Source organism: Erigeron canadensis, chromosome 6 (assembly GCF_010389155.1).
Source record: "Erigeron canadensis isolate Cc75 chromosome 6, C_canadensis_v1, whole genome shotgun sequence".
NCBI classification, from domain to species: Eukaryota; Viridiplantae; Streptophyta; class Magnoliopsida; order Asterales; family Asteraceae; genus Erigeron; species Erigeron canadensis.
In genome coordinates, this window is record NC_057766.1 from 30,890,062 (window position 1) to 30,909,180 (window position 19,119).

General features: G+C 34.1%; 3 protein-coding genes across 3 annotated transcripts; 2 read left to right on the forward strand and 1 right to left on the reverse strand.

Moving 5' to 3' along the window:
* Positions 1-5,573: 5,573 nt before the first annotated feature.
* LOC122603102 (adenylyl-sulfate kinase 3-like) lies at positions 5,574-8,362 on the reverse strand. The gene is made up of 7 exons (XM_043775718.1): positions 7,954-8,362; positions 7,729-7,863; positions 7,154-7,303; positions 6,935-7,053; positions 6,773-6,857; positions 6,440-6,486; positions 5,574-5,912 (listed from the first exon to the last, which is right to left on the reverse strand). Exons 1-7 carry the CDS (start codon positions 8,174-8,176, stop codon positions 5,814-5,816), a joined length of 858 nt encoding a protein of 285 aa, XP_043631653.1. The 5' UTR covers positions 8,177-8,362; the 3' UTR covers positions 5,574-5,813.
* Positions 8,363-12,393: 4,031 nt separating this feature from the next.
* On the forward strand, positions 12,394-13,097 carry LOC122603103 (60S ribosomal protein L26-1). The gene has a single exon (XM_043775719.1). It carries the CDS (start codon positions 12,475-12,477, stop codon positions 12,913-12,915), a length of 441 nt encoding a protein of 146 aa, XP_043631654.1. The 5' UTR covers positions 12,394-12,474; the 3' UTR covers positions 12,916-13,097.
* Positions 13,098-15,761: 2,664 nt separating this feature from the next.
* Positions 15,762-17,525, forward strand: LOC122605296 (anthocyanidin 3-O-glucosyltransferase 2-like). Its single transcript, XM_043778206.1, has one exon. It carries the CDS (start codon positions 15,962-15,964, stop codon positions 17,381-17,383), a length of 1,422 nt encoding a protein of 473 aa, XP_043634141.1. The 5' UTR covers positions 15,762-15,961; the 3' UTR covers positions 17,384-17,525.
* Positions 17,526-19,119: the final 1,594 nt, after the last annotated feature.

Consider the following 19,119-nt stretch of genomic DNA (forward strand, 5'->3'; position numbering starts at 1 on the left):
ATGCACAACACGGGGTCATAGATGATGGTTAACATGTGTTGGCTTAAAATCTTTAAGATGAACTAATATAGTCTTATTTTTTTTATTATTGAAGAAGAAGGCATAATGAACCTATAATGGACAACAAACTAAAGTAAAAGAGATATAATAATAACAATAACAATAACAATAACAATAACAATAATAATAATTTAAGTTCATAATATATTTAATTTCATAAAAGTGATGATCTTTAAAAATTAAAAAAATGTTACCTGGTATATGAGGAGGTCGAACCATTTGGTAGTCGACTTTTTTTTTTTGGTCGTAGGTTTTTTTTGTTGGTAAAAAAATTTTTGCTAGTTTTTTCCTATGTTGTATGGGGAAATGATCCGTACTGCAGACTTTACCTAAGCTTAGGTACTGCCACATTAAAAAAAGTTACATATTAAACCTTTAAATTTAATAAACATACATAACCCCCTTGAATTTTACATAAACTCCCCCTGAATTTTACATAATCACCCCCTGCTTTACCTAAGATAGGTACTGCATACTTTACCTAACCTTTCCCCATGTTGTATATATATAAATATAATATAATTTTTGGGAGACTTTTAAGGATAAAATTATTGTTTTATTAATAACGAGAGCAAGTACTCGCGCATTGCGATGGTGAGATGGTGTGGGTGATAGATCATAAAGTGTGATAGATCATACAATGTGATATCCAAATGCCTTAACTGTACGGGTTCCGTCATCAGATTTAAAAATTCGTCGAAAGTATATTGAATGACATCTCTAATGAAAGAGCATAAAACTTTAAGAAACACTCATATAATTTTTATTATTTATCGATGTACGATTTTCGAGATAAAAGATTTTTTGAATGAATTGGATGAATAAATGATTTATGGAGGAAAGAGAAAAAAAAATTATTGGTTGAGATTTAAGGAGAGAGAGAAAGGGGATTATAGTTATTTTAGATAAATATATAATAGATAGAGGGACATTTTGGGAAAGTATATGTTGAAATTTAAAATTTAGACAGAGAGAATTTGCGTTATAATATTGGAACGCCCCAAACCATATTAACTCGAAAGGCATACAATCATTTGAAAACTCATGTTAAACAAGCTAGACAATTTTATACTTAGAAAATTTAAGCCAATTTTCGCCAAAAATTAAAGTTCTCAAATTTGAAAAATGACAAATTGAACCTCCTTAGAATGTTAATATAAGTCTATTGTATGAGTTTCAGGTCCCGGAAAGGTCAAACGAAGCCTCAGTAAAAAAATGTAAAAAATTACAGAGGAGCACGGCTCTTGTGTCCTGCAGAGGCCGTCCACAAGAGTCGTCCTCTGCACAAAGGCCGTCCTCTTCAGGTTTCGTACTTTTGACACTTTGAACAACTTTCGACCCTTTTTCTTAAAACCGAGCTTCCGACGACTGATTAGCAACTTAGTTTTGACATAAATCAACTAACACAACATTTCTAAAAGTCTCCATATCATCCATTTATACAAACCAAGTTTATACAAGTAAATGGGTCATCTTACCCATTTTGACGCTTTTTAAGTCAAAATACAAGTTTTGCAAATTCATGGAACCACACTTGACCATTTACAGAAATTTGACAATAGAATGATCATCAAAACAAAATGTACCAAGAGCCATAAGGAGAGGGATGACTAAGCCTCTAAACCACAAGATTGTCATTCATCCATGAATGACCTAAATACCTCCAAGTCTTGCAAAATCCTTACTTCTAATACTTCAAGCTTTAAATCAACAACTAGTTCCTTCTTCCGGAATTACCTATAAAAATGGTAAACAACTAAAAAGTAAGCGAATGCTTAGTGAATAAACTTGCATACAAATATACATACGAAGGAGGGCAAAAACACAAAAGACTATCGCATGTAGCCAATGATACCGTCATATCATCACTTGCATACTCACTTTTGCGCTAACAAAACATACATGGATCCATATACGCTAAACAATCATCAACATGATTAACTATCGGGATTCTTAGGCCCCGGAGGTTCTTAGGCCTCATAAACACTATGTCCCACATGGGCTTAACGCCAAACCAATTACCATGCTTGGAACATTCACATCTCATGGTAATTGGCCCAACGTATACATAAAGGTATGCAAATATACCCACCTCCTCCGCGACAACCAAAATCATAACTCAAGAAGACCGCATGAACATAAAACATGTATGCTTCAACCTAGCAACAAATCACAACGCATATAGGATCATCAATCACATACTAGGCCATCTAGCCATAATCACTAACATTTCAACACCCAACCCATCATTTACAATTTTATATTAATCTTGGGTTGGTTCACATAACATGTATCTCTTATATCATTTTCAATTGGCGAAGAGTTACTTTCGTACCAAAATCGTCATTAACATATTTGACCTAGCAGACTTCAAACAAGCATAACTCAAGTTCTACTTACTATTTTAACATGATTTCAGTGGCCAAATTTTCATGACACATACACCTACCTTTTATCTTTAGTGACCAATATGTGAATTGTCCTTCAAAGGTGACTTCTGGTCGTTTTACAAATCAAAACTGCTGCTGTTAAACAGCTTTGACCCTACTGCCTTCAAATGACCATAAATTGAGTTCTACACCATATATTGACCTCATTCCAGTGGCCACTTTTTCTTAACACATTTAGGTACATTTTATATTCAGTGACCAAGATATGAATTAACTTGCAAGAATGTATTTTACCCGTTTTAACAACAGACACCAGAATCATTTTTGCTGAAAGATCAACATTGCGCCACTGGATTCAAAAATTCATATATAGAGTTCTACTTCGTCTTTTTAACTCATTTCAGTGGAAAAATTTACTTAACACAATAAACTACATTTTCTTTTTAGGACTCAACAAGTGAAAATGCTATCATGAAGGTGTTTAACTCGTTTCAAACTCAGGGACAGAATCTGTCCAACATTGTTCTTACTAGTATTCATCAAAACCTTCATGCAACCCAACTAAGAACTCTAAATTTTATTAAATTACAATAACCCTAACTTGTATTATAGCAATTAACTCATTTTTATGAAAACCCCCAAATTCTAAATAAAAAGATAGTTGCATGAACCCTAATTTCTAAAGGAAAACAAGAATTAGGTTAAAGGAAAAATTATTACCTTCAAGATTAGGAAATTGGAAATTAAGATGGAAATCACAATCATCATTTTCTTTCTCTCTTTTATTTTCAGCCCATACACACACAATCCCATACTCTCAATCTCTCCCAAATTATTCGCTTTGATGTTAAGATTATTATTATTTACATAGGAATTTGATTAATTGACTTGGAATTATGAAAGTTCCTAGATGAATATGAGATGTAAGGTGAAGAAATTTGGTAGAATAATGAGTAGAAGAATTTGGAAGAAAATGGGGGTGAGTCATAAAATGAGAAATGACTGGCACTCCTCCTGAGTGTCATGCCTCTAATACATAAAAATGGTATTTTTCGTTTCGTCCGCTATCCGCTAATGTTCCAACTAATTTAACCACATATCTAAAAATAAAATACTATGAAATTATTTTAATGTCAAAACTATAATAAATGTTAATTTTCATTGGTCTAAAAAATATAGGATGTTACAAATATAGTATAGATAAGGTTGGCCTTTAGATTTAATAATTAAAAGAATATTTAAAAAATAGAGGATTAATGAGAAGAGAGTTTTAGGCTAAAAGAGGAGGATTAGGGGTGTCATATGTACCTCTAACCTCCTCATTTAGTTATTATAGATAAATAGATTTTACCTCATTATATATATAAAATTTTTTCATTACTAATTATACTATTAGTGTTCTTTTGCGTCTGAGTAATGTTTGATTTTCTATAAAGATAAGTTTTGTTTATAAATCATTTTTAAATCAAAAAAGAAATTACATTGTCATGGGAAGTCCTTGTTAATGAGTTAGGGTATAAGAGTTTTTTCTAGCATTTAGTTGGTTTCCACCAGAACGGTAGTGGAACTTTCATCGCCAGTCATGCCCTCAGATTGACTGTGCTGGTGACGTGGTCGATCTCTACCAGACGATGAACAGGCATGTCGCTAAGTCTAATTACCATTGATATTAAAAAAAAAATTACTTTGTCATATGAATTCTATCAACTTTATCTAACACAATGAAAGAAATCTAATAAATTATTAAAATAACCGGTACCTTGAGTTGTGATGGAGTCTATTCGAAAAAGAAAAAAAAAATTCTACTTTTTTGGTAATCAACACATTTTGAGTCATAAATTATAATATCATCATTAATAGAGATGGTCTAATAACACATGTGGTTATAGGTCACTTTCTCGTATGAAAAGCAACTAATATAAAAAATGATTCTTTTAATTTTGTTTACCTGGATATATTATTTTTTTAAAAGGATTTTATTGTTCAGATAATCTATGGTTGGTACTAATTTATATATCAATATTGAATTGATATTGATATTTAAGTTTTTTAAGTTTACTTATAAAGTAACGAAATTACTTGACAAAAATAGACATATTTCATTTGAATACTTAAGTTTTGGCACACAGGTTTCATAATTTATAAGCATAATATTTACTCGACGAAAGTAAATAGTTCTTGGTGGTTTTTGCATGTCATTTGATAGCTGAAAAGATAACCTTAAATTACGTTTTGTAAAACATGATTGAAATTTCACAATTAAATTTATAAAAATATAAAGTTATAATATGTGAAATGAGTTAATTACACTAGTAATTTAAGGTCATAATTTATAAAATAAAAATATAAAGTTATAATATATGAAATGAGTTAATTACACTAGTAATTTAAGGTCATAATTTATAAAAATATAAAGTAATAATATAGTAAATTTTCATATATATTTTTAAACTTATAAAAATATAAAGTCATAATCGTGTTATTAGGTTTAGTTATCGGTTCAATTCCAAGTATATCATCTTTTGTTTAATTCCAAAGTCTGTTAAGTAAAATGAAAAAAACATGTATGCCCAACTCATAATCTTCCACCTATTTAAAAAAATTAATTTCACAAATGGCCCTTGTAGTTGTTAGAAATGAGCATTGCACCCCGTGCTTTCTTTTTATTACCGAGTATATAACAGCTTGTCTTAATATTTACAGTTCTAGATTCTAATTTGTTTTATCGCATTCTCACATTTCTCAGCTCAAAATTGGCAATACAAATATAAGTTGTTCAACAGGAAGTCATTCTTAAACGGAACAAGGTTCCTAAAAAGTTTTGGGGTTTGCTAAATACAGCCCTAAGGTGCATAAATTGTTTGTACATTTACCATTAAAATCAGGGGCGAGCTTTTAATACGGAAGATACAAGTTTTTTTTTCCATGTTAAATACAGCCCTAAGAGCTGTATTTAGCATTTCCCAAAAGTTTTTAGTAAAAACAATTCGTACAATTTGGCCCAATTTATTCTAGATAGTAGTTTGACGACTAACACCTGCATTTGTATCACACAACAGTATCAAGAGCTGGTATAGCACAGGATGACAACATGCCTATATAAAAAACGATAAATTTTTCAGATAATCTTTAAAGTTTCGACTGTAAATCATTTTCTTTCACAAATACCAACAATTGGCAACAATTGTACATATTAAAGTACATATTTTACAGCAAATCCTTATTAACTTAACTTTTATCCTGACTATATGTAACAAATAACACTGATGACTTGAACCCAAATCAGGAAACGAGTAATTTCCTAGAATGTTTCATCACAATACCTTGTGTAATAAGTCATACAGGATGCAGGCGTCCTGAACACTATGAATGTAGATACCCTTTGGCTTCCAAATAAGAAATCACTTTCTCCGCCATAGCCTCAGGTGGAGGACAGACCTCTCCCTCTTGTTGTAATACAATCTGTACAAAGAGGTTCCATTTAAAATTTTAGATTGAACCATAACTAATGGTTGTTGCTATGTCTTTTCAATATCCAAGTCTTGAATTATTTCTATTTTCCAATGAATCTCTTTAGATATGAAGATACGTAGAGGGCAGAGGCATATGCCAAAAAGAGGATCAATTAAGTACTATGCAGGACTTCGAAAATGGAATACTTTTAAGACCACAATTAAATTTACAAGGCAGCATGTCGCATACACTAAATTCTGAAGACTCTACAGTGGTACTCCATACCAAAGAAATGAAACATGTCCATTTTAGGTTGCCCCAAAAAGGTAGTACTCTACAGCATTTTCTATTTTTGCAAGTTTCCAACCCAGACTTATTAGTTTATCATTTTATCAAAGATATTATCGGTTGTGTCTTATCAGAGGCAATATAGGCTTCCGATTATTAGTCCAGGGTCTAGAAATCTTACTAAATTACGTATCAAGACAAAATCAGCAACTTTTAAACAGAGGGAGTATGATTAAAAGTATGACTACCTCAGAATTTAGAGGCGCTTCGTATGGGTCATCAATCCCAGTAAAACCTGTAAAAGTGATAGTGTTAGTATAAGCCATGAACTTAAGTCAATAATCAAACAAAACCAAGTCAGATAAAAATAAAAACACCCGAATTAACCGCTAATGAATCACAATTGACCACACCATTGATTGTGTATGGAATAAATAAGGTTACTCTTTCGAATTATAGATTTAAATATGGAAAGTATCCTGGGCCCCTCGATCATTTATCACTAGGTCCATGATGGAAACAAGGCCAGTCATCAATAACTCAATATAGATGTAGTAAGCATATGCACATTTCAAGTTTACCTTTAATCTTTCCAGCCCGTGCGAGCTTGTATAAGCCTTTTGGATCCCGAGCCTCACATACACATAGAGGGATATCCATGAATACCTGTTAATTACAAGCAAATTTTACCAAGCAGCACAAGTATAACTTTACCAAGCAGCGCTAGTATAATAAAAACAAACCTCAATAAAATCTCCATCTGGAAGTATAGATCGACAAGCATCACGGTCTTTTCTATAGGGAGATATCACACTAGCTATGCAAATAAGTCCAGCATCCGCAAACAGCTTAGCCACCTCACCTATAATAAAATCACATAATTAGAATACACAACCATATCAAAACTAAATTTTGAAGCTAAATAAAAAAACTCATTAAACTCCCCTAAACAAAGAACCTACCAATCCTTCTTATATTCTCGGCACGATCCTCTGCTTTAAAAGTAAGATCACAATTAAGACCATGCCTAACATTATCACCATCAAGGACATATGTCAACTTCCCTTGAGCATGTAACGCCCTAATTAACGCACAAGCGACAGTGCTCTTTCCTAAAGTAACCATGATAAAGTTAATCACTTTACTCCTCCTATATTTATAGGAAGTAACATATGTATCAAAATGCATTAAACTCGCCGTGTTTTGTTATTATATGTATCCAACTTTCAAAACACTACCAATTTTCACTATTATATGTCTGTAACGGATAAGAATACTCTAAAGTTGCTTCAACTTTATAGGTAAAGTTGGTGCAACTTGACCCATTAAATTAAAATCAATGACCAAGATTCAAACTTGAATTTTTAATCTCAACCATTGATTTTAATCCAATGGTTCAAATAGAGGATCTCTATCCGTTTGTCAGCTTACATGGATAAAAAAACACCGATAAAAACAAAAGTTTGATATGTACAATACAAAGTTTAATACATTTTCATGAACTTAAAATATTTTTAGAAAAATGTGAAAAACAAACCTGAACCACTAAGGCCAGTAATCCAAATAACACAACCTTTTTGATTAAGCAATTCTTGTCTATCCATTTTATCAACTGAACATTTATGCCATAGAATATTCTTCTTCATAGATCCCCTTTCATTTGCACATGTTTCTTCAAAGAATTCAACAATATATAATCATTCAAATATATATATATCGATACAAAAAATGTAATGATATAAAAGGATATATATATATATACCATTGGAATCAACAGCATCAGGTGGATTAGGTTTGAAATCAACGAATGAAGAAGGCATTCTCTCCATTGCTGCTTTAATTGGCGCCAAATTCATACAGCCTGATGACGTCATGTTCCGTCGCCGGAGATTTATAAACCCTAGCTTTGTCGGTGGGGAGGATGATGAGTCAGCAAACTCGGAAATGAGTTTCAATGTAAGATTCGCAGAAGATGCCGCCGTCATTGCCGCCGTGGCGCGCGAAAAGAATCTGAATCTTATAAATCAAATGTTTATCATAAATTAAAATTTATAAATAAATAAAAAAGAAATATGAAAATCGTAAATGTGTGAGTGTGTATGTATTTACAAAATGAAGATTCGAATAGGAATCTTGGAATTGGAAGATTTGTTGGGTGAAAGATGTGGTGGAGTGATAGGATGGATGGATGGATGGTGAGCATTTATAATAAGTATATTATTTATTTATTTATTTATTTATATTACTTTTTCTCTTATATAATAATCGTGTCGAAAATGTTTAATTTATTAGGGGCAAGAATGTACTCTCAATTTTTGACAGTTTTGACTCAGAATTTACGGGTCGGGAATTTCGGAAGTCGGAGACGTCATGACTGCTAATCCGAAAGTTTATCCAGCCAAGATACGCCTCGGATCATCCGAGTCTCGTTTTTACGAACATTTGTATCATCATCGTCCATTTAACGTAACACCGGCAACCTAACTGTTCAACGATACTATCATCGGCTAAAACTACTTTTTCCGGCTAACCATTGCTTTAATGGAACAAAATTCGACAACGCTACCGCTAACTAACAATAACAAGCTAATCACAAATATGCAAATAACGGTAATATAAAAAGTCCGACTAAACAAGAAGAAAATATAATGTGAATAATTTAGTAACAATGTTAAAAAATGTCCACCATTTTATAGCATTAATATACTTTGACAAATCGAAAACGTGAGGTGTATGTTTTTTTGAACATAACATATGTATGCTAAGCAAGTAAAACATGGGGCCAGCATCTTAGAAAAAAGTGGTAGGTGTTATATTATTATCTTTTTAATGATAAAATTAAGGTAAACGATATCTTTATTTATATATTTAGTGTTAAATCTATTAGAAATTTTTAAAAACATTTTACTTAGACCAATATTTAAACCTACAAGATTAAAGTCTCAAGTCCTTCAAATATTGGGAATTTGAGATGTTTTGATTATGTACACCATACCCCCACTTGAAAAAATTGCAATTTCTTATCTAAGGTAAGCTTACAATGACTCAAATTGTTTTTGGCGAACCTTTTATGAGGTTCTTATAACCTAACAATACAATATAAACACATCAGCAATGTTTTATAACTCAACCAATTAAACTCAAATCTAAATCTGATGCCACCTAGATTGTGATCTGCATGATTAGGACACTATCTTTGTGATGATAGAACTTTGGGCTTTGCTAAGCACTAGTCGCAATGCAAAGTGATCACTCTATCTCTATAACTCTTACTTCCGCAATCTATTTTGACCTAAACCCCCCATCCCACTCCATTTTGGTCAAGTATATGGTGTCCGAACATTATTTAAGGCTAAATTACATACTCCGTATTATCTTTGTGGTTGACACGTTTTACAAGTTATGTTACAATACTTTTAATTTAAAAAGAAAAATTTGTGCATGGTTGGCAAAATTGGATTTTTTTTTCATGTCAATAACCTTGACATTAAGTACTATGGGAATGCTGGGCCACGAAAGGGAATGAGGGGAGGGACGGTCGTTGGCTTTGGGCTGATGGCACGCAAGAACAACGTTTCTCGATTGCTTTTGTGTAAACGTGTCTTGCATGACGTAAGTAGTGAGTCCTGGGATGGGTTCAGTTAGTGTAATTGGCTGCCAAAAAAAGTTAATATATGTGGATGGAGGGTGGAGATGGACCGACTTCCGGGTAGAGATAACCTTCGAAAGCGCAATTTGTATCTTCCTTGTTATTCGTGTCATGTTTGCAATGGAAATGACGAAACTCCGATCATCTTTTTACTGTCCTTTAGTGTCCTTTAGTTTGGAATGTTTGACAAAAAGTGGCGAGTTGGTGTAAGGTACCTTATATATTTGTCTTTTCAACTCGTGATATTTTTAAAATACACCCGGGGACCAACTTGGGGGGTTGTAGGTAAGAAGATGATTCAGGCAATAATGATGTTAACTTGTTGGTGTATTTGAAAACCTAGGAACGAGATGGTTTTTTAAGGTAAGCCTTTGTCAGTCAAAGGGTATTTGAGGACATCTTATCTCTTGGGATTCTTTGGATCTATAATCGCGCGAAAATCAACATGACCAGGGCAAACTGGCGAAGCTTTTCTTTTTTGTCAATGTTGATTTGGTAATTGTTATGTAGTTAGCTTCTGGAGTTACTTGTATAATTGATGTATCTTATGATTGGAGTTCTAATTCTATATGATAGCCATTAAAAAAAAAACAAAAGTACATGTGTGTTTACATGAGAGCAACAAAGTCTTTTAATATATTTTATCTTAGTAAATCACAAGTATGATTCCTTTATAACAGGGAAATAATTAATACTCTTAATCTATTAAAAAATCTTCCTAATTAATTGGACGGAGACATGTAAAAAAGAGATTATGTGGAATCCACTTCTCACATACATAAGGTTTTAAGAGGATTTTTAGAAGGATTTATCATTTTTATTTATTTTATAATAATAATTTAAACTTATACATTAGTTTTCTTTAAATGATGCTACTTAAGAAGTAAATCAGTGGATTCTCTCAGATTACATATATCATTTTGATATATAAAAAAAAGGTAATGTAGGGAACCCTAGCTCCTGTACCATAATTGGATACCCATCGACTCACCCCGTATGAGTCATATGATGCCGGTATAATACCTCCATCCTAATCCCCACATGATTTGGGCACCCCGAAGGATCGAACCCCCGCGTATTTAAACTTCACATGTGGGTCTAGGCTTCATTGGTAACGGGTACCTTAAATGAATTATTTTTTTGTGCCAAGCGAAGATCGAATCTTAGACCTTAAGGTTATCAAGTGATTGTCTTACCACTAGGCTAACTCCTTACTGGTATCATTTTGATATCGAGAGCACATATCGCATATAAATTAAAATAAAACTAACTTACATTTGAAACTGTGCGTATGCTATTACTAGTAGAAAACATTGTTAGTTTATTCATTGGTTGTTCATCATTGGTTTTTTCATTTTTTTTTAATAGTGAACACAGTAACTAGGAATAGCTTCTCTTATTATCAGTTTTCTACGGAAATCCATTGCCATTTACTGTTCCATGCGATCTTTACACCGACACTTACATTTGAAACTTTCTTAATCACTCTACAATCATTTTTTACTCAACAATTTTTCATCTTTTAAAACTTGTTCTGTTTAATACTCGAAAAGAACAAATAAATTCCCTTTTAACTCCTTTAACTTTGTACAATCTCATAGATAATTCTTTGAAAAATAAATAAAGTTTACTTGTTTACAAAGTAAGATAGTATATTTTAAACAATTTCAACTTTTTATCATATGAAACTAAAATCTCTTTTGCCTCTTATAAAGGAGATAAGATTAAAGGAACGGAACCGATATTAGAGTTCCCTAATATATCTCTTGGAGTTTAGTTTTCTCTAATGACACTTGAGCATTCTTAACATTGGTTATTTACCCAACACAGTTATAAATTATAATTAACCACAAATTAAGTTTGACTCTCTGTAGTAATCACATTAGCAGATAGCCAAGGAAATACACACGAGTATATAACATAGTAACACCTTAATCAAAAAGTCAAGGTATGACATCTCAATTAATCGATACTCTAGTTAACTATGTTGTGACGATAATTTTAGGATGTTACACTCGATAATGATAACTTTAATCTAGTTAACTCTTGTTTTCAATCAAGATATCCTCCAAATTTCCCTTATTTGGACCTTAAGAAGTTTGTTAAGCGCATAATAAGCTCTTTTTCATTAAAAAGCTTTATCAATCTTAATAAAAGGAAAAAAACATATATATAGCTGATCTAACTTAACTTATAAATCTTACTAAGCTTTTAACAAATTAGCATGAAACTTTTGAAAATAAGCTAACAAAAACACCAATGGTCAATTTTATTGCTACATAAATGGTCTAATAATATTGAAACTAACCTTATTCTACATGTAAAGCTAGTTACTTTTTCCTGAAAAAATAAAAGAAAAAGGAGTTTACAAATTACAACTTTACATTCATTTTTTTTTAAATAACAATTTATTTATTTATTTTCCACTTAAACATCGCGGGCCAAGTTTTAATAATAAAAACCAGCCCAAATATAACTTTCTATTCGAACAGCAGCCCAACCCAATAGTCTGAACCCTCATATCATATATATAAATACACAAAACCCTAGGATTTCTATCATTAGCTGCTGCCGTCATTTCATCTCCTCCTCCACCAAATCCAAACCCACCTCCACAACCACCGCCGTGAAAAAATGAAGTACAACCCACGAGTCAGCAGCTCCCGTCGCAAGAACAGGAAAGCCCACTTCACAGCACCGTCAAGCGTCCGTCGTGTGCTGATGTCATCCCCACTTTCAACCGAGCTCCGAACCAAGTACAACGTGAGGTCAATGCCGGTTCGCAAAGACGACGAGGTTCAAATCGTCCGTGGAACATACAAAGGACGTGAAGGAAAAGTTGTCCAAGTGTATCGTAGGAAATGGGTTATTCACATTGAAAGAATCACGCGTGAAAAAGTCAGTGGAACAACTGTTAACGTTGGAATCAATCCGTCAAAATGTTTGATCACAAAATTGAAACTTGATAAGGATAGGAAGGATTTGCTTGATAGGAAGGCGAAAGGTCGTGCTGTTGGTGATAAGGAGAAAGGGGAAAAGTTTACTGCTGAAGATATCATGCAGAACATTGATTGATTGGTTTTGGTCATTTGTTTCTGTCTCTAAATCTTATTATTATTGTTATATGGTTAGTTGTTTTTTTATGTTTTATGGTGATACTGCTTTTGAGGCCTAATTTTGGTGTTTAAGTAATATGGTCATGGATTATGGTTATGTGAACCTTTTGGTATCTGATGAGATTTAAGGATTTGGTAATATTTGGATGTGTTTTGTGTTTTGTTTTGATTTTTTGAATTTTTGTGGTATGTTTATGTTTTGGTAAATGTGATATGATTGATATAGAACTTGTTATGATTAATTGATTGAGGTAAGGGAAGTATAAGGGTATGATTTTGTGGATTGAGTGAATTTAATAGATTGGAATATGATTTTTTTTAGGAAGGTAGGGTCATGTCATGGTGGTTAACGGGTTACGGTTAACGTTTTAGTGGTTTTTGATGGGTGTGTTCGCTGGGGTTTAGGTTTAGGGATGCACATTGGTAGTGGTGTTTTTTAGCATGGCGGATGTGATTGTGATATTTAGAAGTAGAGAGAAGTTGGATTATTGGATGTACGTTTGTTGTGCGGATTTAATAGATATATGTTTAGCTTAAAGCTGGTCTACTATTTGCATTTTTGATGCAATGAACATTAGGAAATCATAGATTGGCTACTTAAACAAGGAGAACTAGCTTTTTACTTAGATTGGAGGCCACAAACACTTTTGATCGCACTAGAATTCTAAATTTACGTTAGAACCCTATTATATATATAAGCTATCTATGGACTCCTTTCTCCGTAGTCTAGTGCCTTTTCTAAGTATGGAGTACGTTATCAGTTAAAGGATTAGAAATAGATGGGTTTCTACAATTCTATTGCTTTTCTTCCATTTCAGTAAGACTGTTAACTCCTTGCCTTTCAGGTTGCTAGATTAATGATTTATTAGGTGTAAGTAGCACTTTTTTTTTCTTCTGAACTTTGAAAGTTGAAACTCTTGTTGTGTATTGATCATTGAAGAACTATATATGTAAACCTCTTCTAAAGCTGTGTGGTATTTTACACTGATTAACCCACTTAAACGGCACCTAGAGTTTACCTTTGTATATGTGACTTGGACCATGTGATAGTATCGATCCACACTCTAGTTTGTTGAGTCAAGTGTTTTAGAGTTTGTTTGTGTTACACAGGAGGTTGTTGTGTTATCTTGTACCCAAAAAGGGGGGCTGGGCTTTGCTTATTTGCTAAAGTTGAATTTCATATTTGCTTCAGCTACCCTCTAAAGTCTAAACCCATTGGTTTAAAGAAGCACCGATGGCTTCATGTTACAGACGCAATAACTTCTTGCTTGAACAAGTAAATAGAAATCTGGGTGTTTGACCTGGTTAAGTTAGGTGTGAGTGGAAACTTTTCCTCATGACTTCCAGTTTCTGTGATTTTAATGCTAGATCTGATAATGTTTGTGATCCTTTTGTTTCGTTATTAGGGCACGAAGAAACCCAATTCGGTATACTCAAAAAGAATACAAAAGAAAACTTGTTTCTTGTTTACCTTGCCATATCTGGTGCCATTTTGTTAGTTTGTTGCTTCTGCGGCTAGTGTCAAATGTTAGGATACAGGACCTGGTATAGTTTCTGTTTAGTTGCTGCTGTTTTCCATTTTTTATTACTATTACTTTTGGAGTTTTGGTTCATTTGGTTGTGCTTTGCCATGATCTTATGACGGGCAGTGAAACTTAACAGTCCAGGGAAGTCAGTTACACAAACAATATCATTCTGCTTAATAGTTATATTTGCTAGTTGAGTAGTTCTTGTTTAATATGTCTTGCCTTGTTGTGATGTCATCACTAGTTTCAGTCCTGTGTGTGCTCTCTGTTTTTGTTTCGTGTGCCTAGATGCTGCTTCTCCGTGTAAGCATTCGCTTGCCTAGGGTTTACATAAGAAAATTGGACCGCTGATCTACTTTTTCTTGCTTCTAAAGGTATTTATTCTCAGTTGTCTAACTTGTCTCCCCAGCTTTAATGTTGGTGGTCTTGTAAGTAATGGTATTTAAGCTGCAACTCTAGGCCATGGAGGCTATCACGATTACATCAAGTATTGGAGGATCAGATGGTGTGTCGTGGAGAATTGGTAATTTATGTTTCATTTTTATTGGTTAGCGTCACCATCAGTTCATGAAATGGAGATCTGGTTCAACTAATTGCGCACTTGTAACTTTCTTTTTTGGGGACTAACTTATTACATTCATGAATAATGCCATTGGCCTAGGCAACTTTCATGTTATGCAACATAATGCTATTTGGAAAATAACGAATAATAACAATAGTGTCCGAACAAAGGAATCGGATTTAAGACGTCTTGTCCATGATTTTCAAAGGTACTGCTTGGTAAAGCTGTATTGTCTATTGTCTATAAAAACGAAAAAAAGAAAAGACAATCAAAATGACTGGTTTTCTACATAATAAACGAAACTTAGTTTAAGTTGATATATCCAGTGTAGAAGATCGAGTATCATCATACGTTCCCATTGTTTAAGACTACTTTAAGTTCATAAATAATAAACCAATTTTGTATGTCATTCTACTTGACCTTGGGTACCTTACCCCAAACTATAGACCATACGGTTCATGGTAAAACATCGGATGATACACGATGGCGAGCAAAATAGTGACTTGGATGTCATTGCAGTCTTCCTAATGGGTCCATGTTTTGATCAAGCAACCAAGCTAGCCAATTTTATGTACAACCGGTTTCACCATCACGGCCCTTGTCATGAAGATGAAGTTCATATATATCGTAAAGCATTGAAATACGAATGTGAATATAAGTTATAGAAAACATACACCAAGTGAGTGGCCAGCAGGTTTTGTTCACTTTCCAAACAAGTACTTGTAGGTCCTAGTGTCTCTCCAATTTTATCTTTTCCTTGTCCTATGAATGCCCATTCCAACTTTTTTCCCCCATTTTGATAATTTACCTGAAAGAGGTGAATACCAATCTGAACCAACTCAAACCCAAAAGAGAAGAATTTTACCCAAATTTGTTATAAAATTGGGCCAAACTCACCCAAAAAACCATCAAATGCTATGGAGAAACAAGAGGTGTTTATCATTCCTACTCCACTTATGGGTCATGTTGGTCAGCCTGTGGCCTTGGCCAGGATGTTGGTCAATCGATTTCATCATATCACGGTTACTATACTCGTGATGAAGCTCCCTGGTGACACAATTGGCACCGATTACACCAACTCTCTAGATTCATCTCCAACAATAAACAACGATCACCACAATCGGATCAATTTCATCCATTTTCCTCCTATGGATATTGACTTGTTTGCAGGTTTCCCACCAGTCAGCGCCTTGGCTGATGAGGTCACCGAACGCCATAAGCCTATTATAAGACAACTTGTGGCAAGTAAGTCCAGTGGACCGCCTCCTAGGCTTGGTGCATTGATTGTTGATATGTTTTGTACTACAATGTTAGATGTTGGGAGTGAGTTTGGTATTCCTAGTTATGTGTTTTTCACATCAAATGCTGCTTTTCTTGGAATCATGTTACATTTTCAGACCCTCCATGATGAACATGGTCAGGAGATATCTGAGTTGGGTCATTCGAATACCGAGTTAATGATCCCGAGCTATGGAAGTCCGGTGCCTCCAAGCGTTCTGCCTTTTGTGCCGATAGACAAGGAATCATGGACCAAGAGGCTTCTTCGGCATTCTAGAAAGTACAGAGAAGCGAAAGGTATAATTGTCAATACATTTCAAGAGCTAGAACATCATGCCCTTCTTTCCTTTGATGACAAAACACCTCCTGTCTACACATTAGGCCCAATGCTAAAACCCGAAAAAAGTACCACAAACAATGAGGTATTGCAGTGGCTAGATGGTCAACCAAAGTCATCGGTCCTGCTCTTATGCTTCGGGTCCAGAGGATGGTTTAATGAGGAACAAGTGAAAGAATTAGCAATTGCTATAGAGAAGAGTGGATACAGATTCATATGGTCTTTACGCCGACCTCCTTATGAGGACGTCAAAGGGTTCCCAGGGGACTATACTGACTACAACGAAGTCCTGCCAGATGGGTTCCTAGGCCGTACGGCCAACAGGGGGAAAGTGGTTGGGTGGGTCCCGCAGACGGAACTGCTGGCTCATGTGTCAGTCGGAGGGTTTGTATCACACTGTGGGTGGAATTCCATACTGGAAAGCCTTTGGTATGGAGTTCCAATAGCCACATGGCCAATATATGCAGAGCAACAATTAAATGCACTTCAGTTGGTTAAAGAATTAGGATTGGCGGTTGAAATCTGTTTGGATTATCAGAAACTGAACAACAATCAGCGTTTGGTATCAGCCTGCGACATTGAGAAAGGAATAAGAGAGGTGATGGATAGCAATAGTAAGGTCCGAGCAAATGTGTCAGAAATGAAAGCCAAGAGCCGAATGGCACCAGAAGAAGGCAGATCATCGAACGCTAGTCTGAAACGTTTTGTTGATGATTTCATGTAACTAGCTAGCTTGCATAAGAAAATCGCTAATAAACACAATATATATCATGTAGTTCTATATTGCATCTACTAAATCGCTACGGATATGAACAACCCATTATTTATAGCATTATACTGTATGATATAAAACTTGTTATGATTAATTGATTGAGGTAAGGGAACTTTAAGGTTATGATACTATGATGTGTTGCTGTAGTGAATTAAATTGATTGGAATATAAGTTTAAAGGAAGGTTAGGGTTAGGTCATTGTGGTTATCTGGTTCCGAATAAGGTTAGTGGTTGTTTACTATTGGGGTTTTGGTGGCGTAAGCTGGGTGGTGTAAGCAGGGCTCAGGGTTAGGTTGGCAGGTGAAACATAATCGCGGTAGGTTTTTAAGATGAGGGTTATCGTTGATAATTCATAATGTTGTTAACGAGGATACAAATTGGTAGTGGTGTTTTAGCTTAAAGTTGGTCTACTAATTGTAATTTAGAAGCAATGAACATATGGAAAATCATAAAATGTAGTACACTGATAATAGGCTACTCAAACATTGAGAATGAACTTTTACTTAGATTAAAGGCCTCAAACACTTTTGATCGTACTAGAATCCTAAGCTTGCTGTCTTGTGTTGTCATAATTAACGGTATGAACCATATTATATGTTTAAGCAGTTTATGGACTCCTTTCTTTGTAGTGCCATTTGTAAGTATGGATCTCGTCATCAGTTCAAGGAACAGGAATAGATGGATTTCTATTTCTTACAACGTGATAGATCTGATAACGTTTAAACCTTTTGTTTTGTTATAAGCCTATTAGGGCATGAAGGAACCCAATTCAGTATATATCGAAAAGAATTTGCAATCATAATTGTTGTTTGTTGTTTACCTTGCTATATCTTGTGCCATTTTGTTAGTTTGTTGCTTCTGCAACATTGTCAAATGTCTGAATACTGGACAAAGATTTCTCTCCCATATATAGTTCATGTAATCTGGTATAGTTTCTGTTTAGTTGCTGCTGTTATTCATTAATTATGACAGTTACTTATTTGGAGTTCTGGTTTATTTGGTTGTGCTTCACCATGATCTTACGACGTGAAGTGAAACTTATTAGTCTATGCAAGTCAGTTGCCCAAACAATATCATTCTGCTTAATAGTTTTATTTGCTAGCTGAGTAGTTTTTGTTCGTTTCGGTAATATTTGTATTGCCTTTCTGTGATGTTATCACTAGTTGCATGCCGGTGTGTTTTCTCCTCGTTTTGTTTATTGAGCCTAGGTGATGTTTCTTCTTGTAACCGGCCATTTGCTTGCCTAGGCTTAAGGTAAGAAAAGTAGACCGATCATCTAGCTTTTCTTGTCTCAAAAGATATTGATTCTCAGTTGTCCCACCAGCTTGAATGTGTGGTCTTGTAAGTACTCATGGTTGGGTGATTAGCTGCAATTCGAGGCCATCACAATTACATAGTATCAGATGGTGTGTTGTGGAGAATTGGTAATTTATGTTTTGGCGTCACCGTCAATCCATGAAATGGACATCTGGTTCAACTAATTGCGCACTTACAATTTTCTTCATGTATCTTTCTATTGTGGCTAAATTATTACATCCATGAATATTGAATGATGTCAATGGTACTCATTAATCTCTGGTTTAAGACTTATCCATGATTTTCAATGGTACTGCTTGCTTGGTAAAGCTGTATTGTCTATTGTCTAGAAAAGTAAAAACAAGAAAAGACAATCAAAATGACTGCTTTTC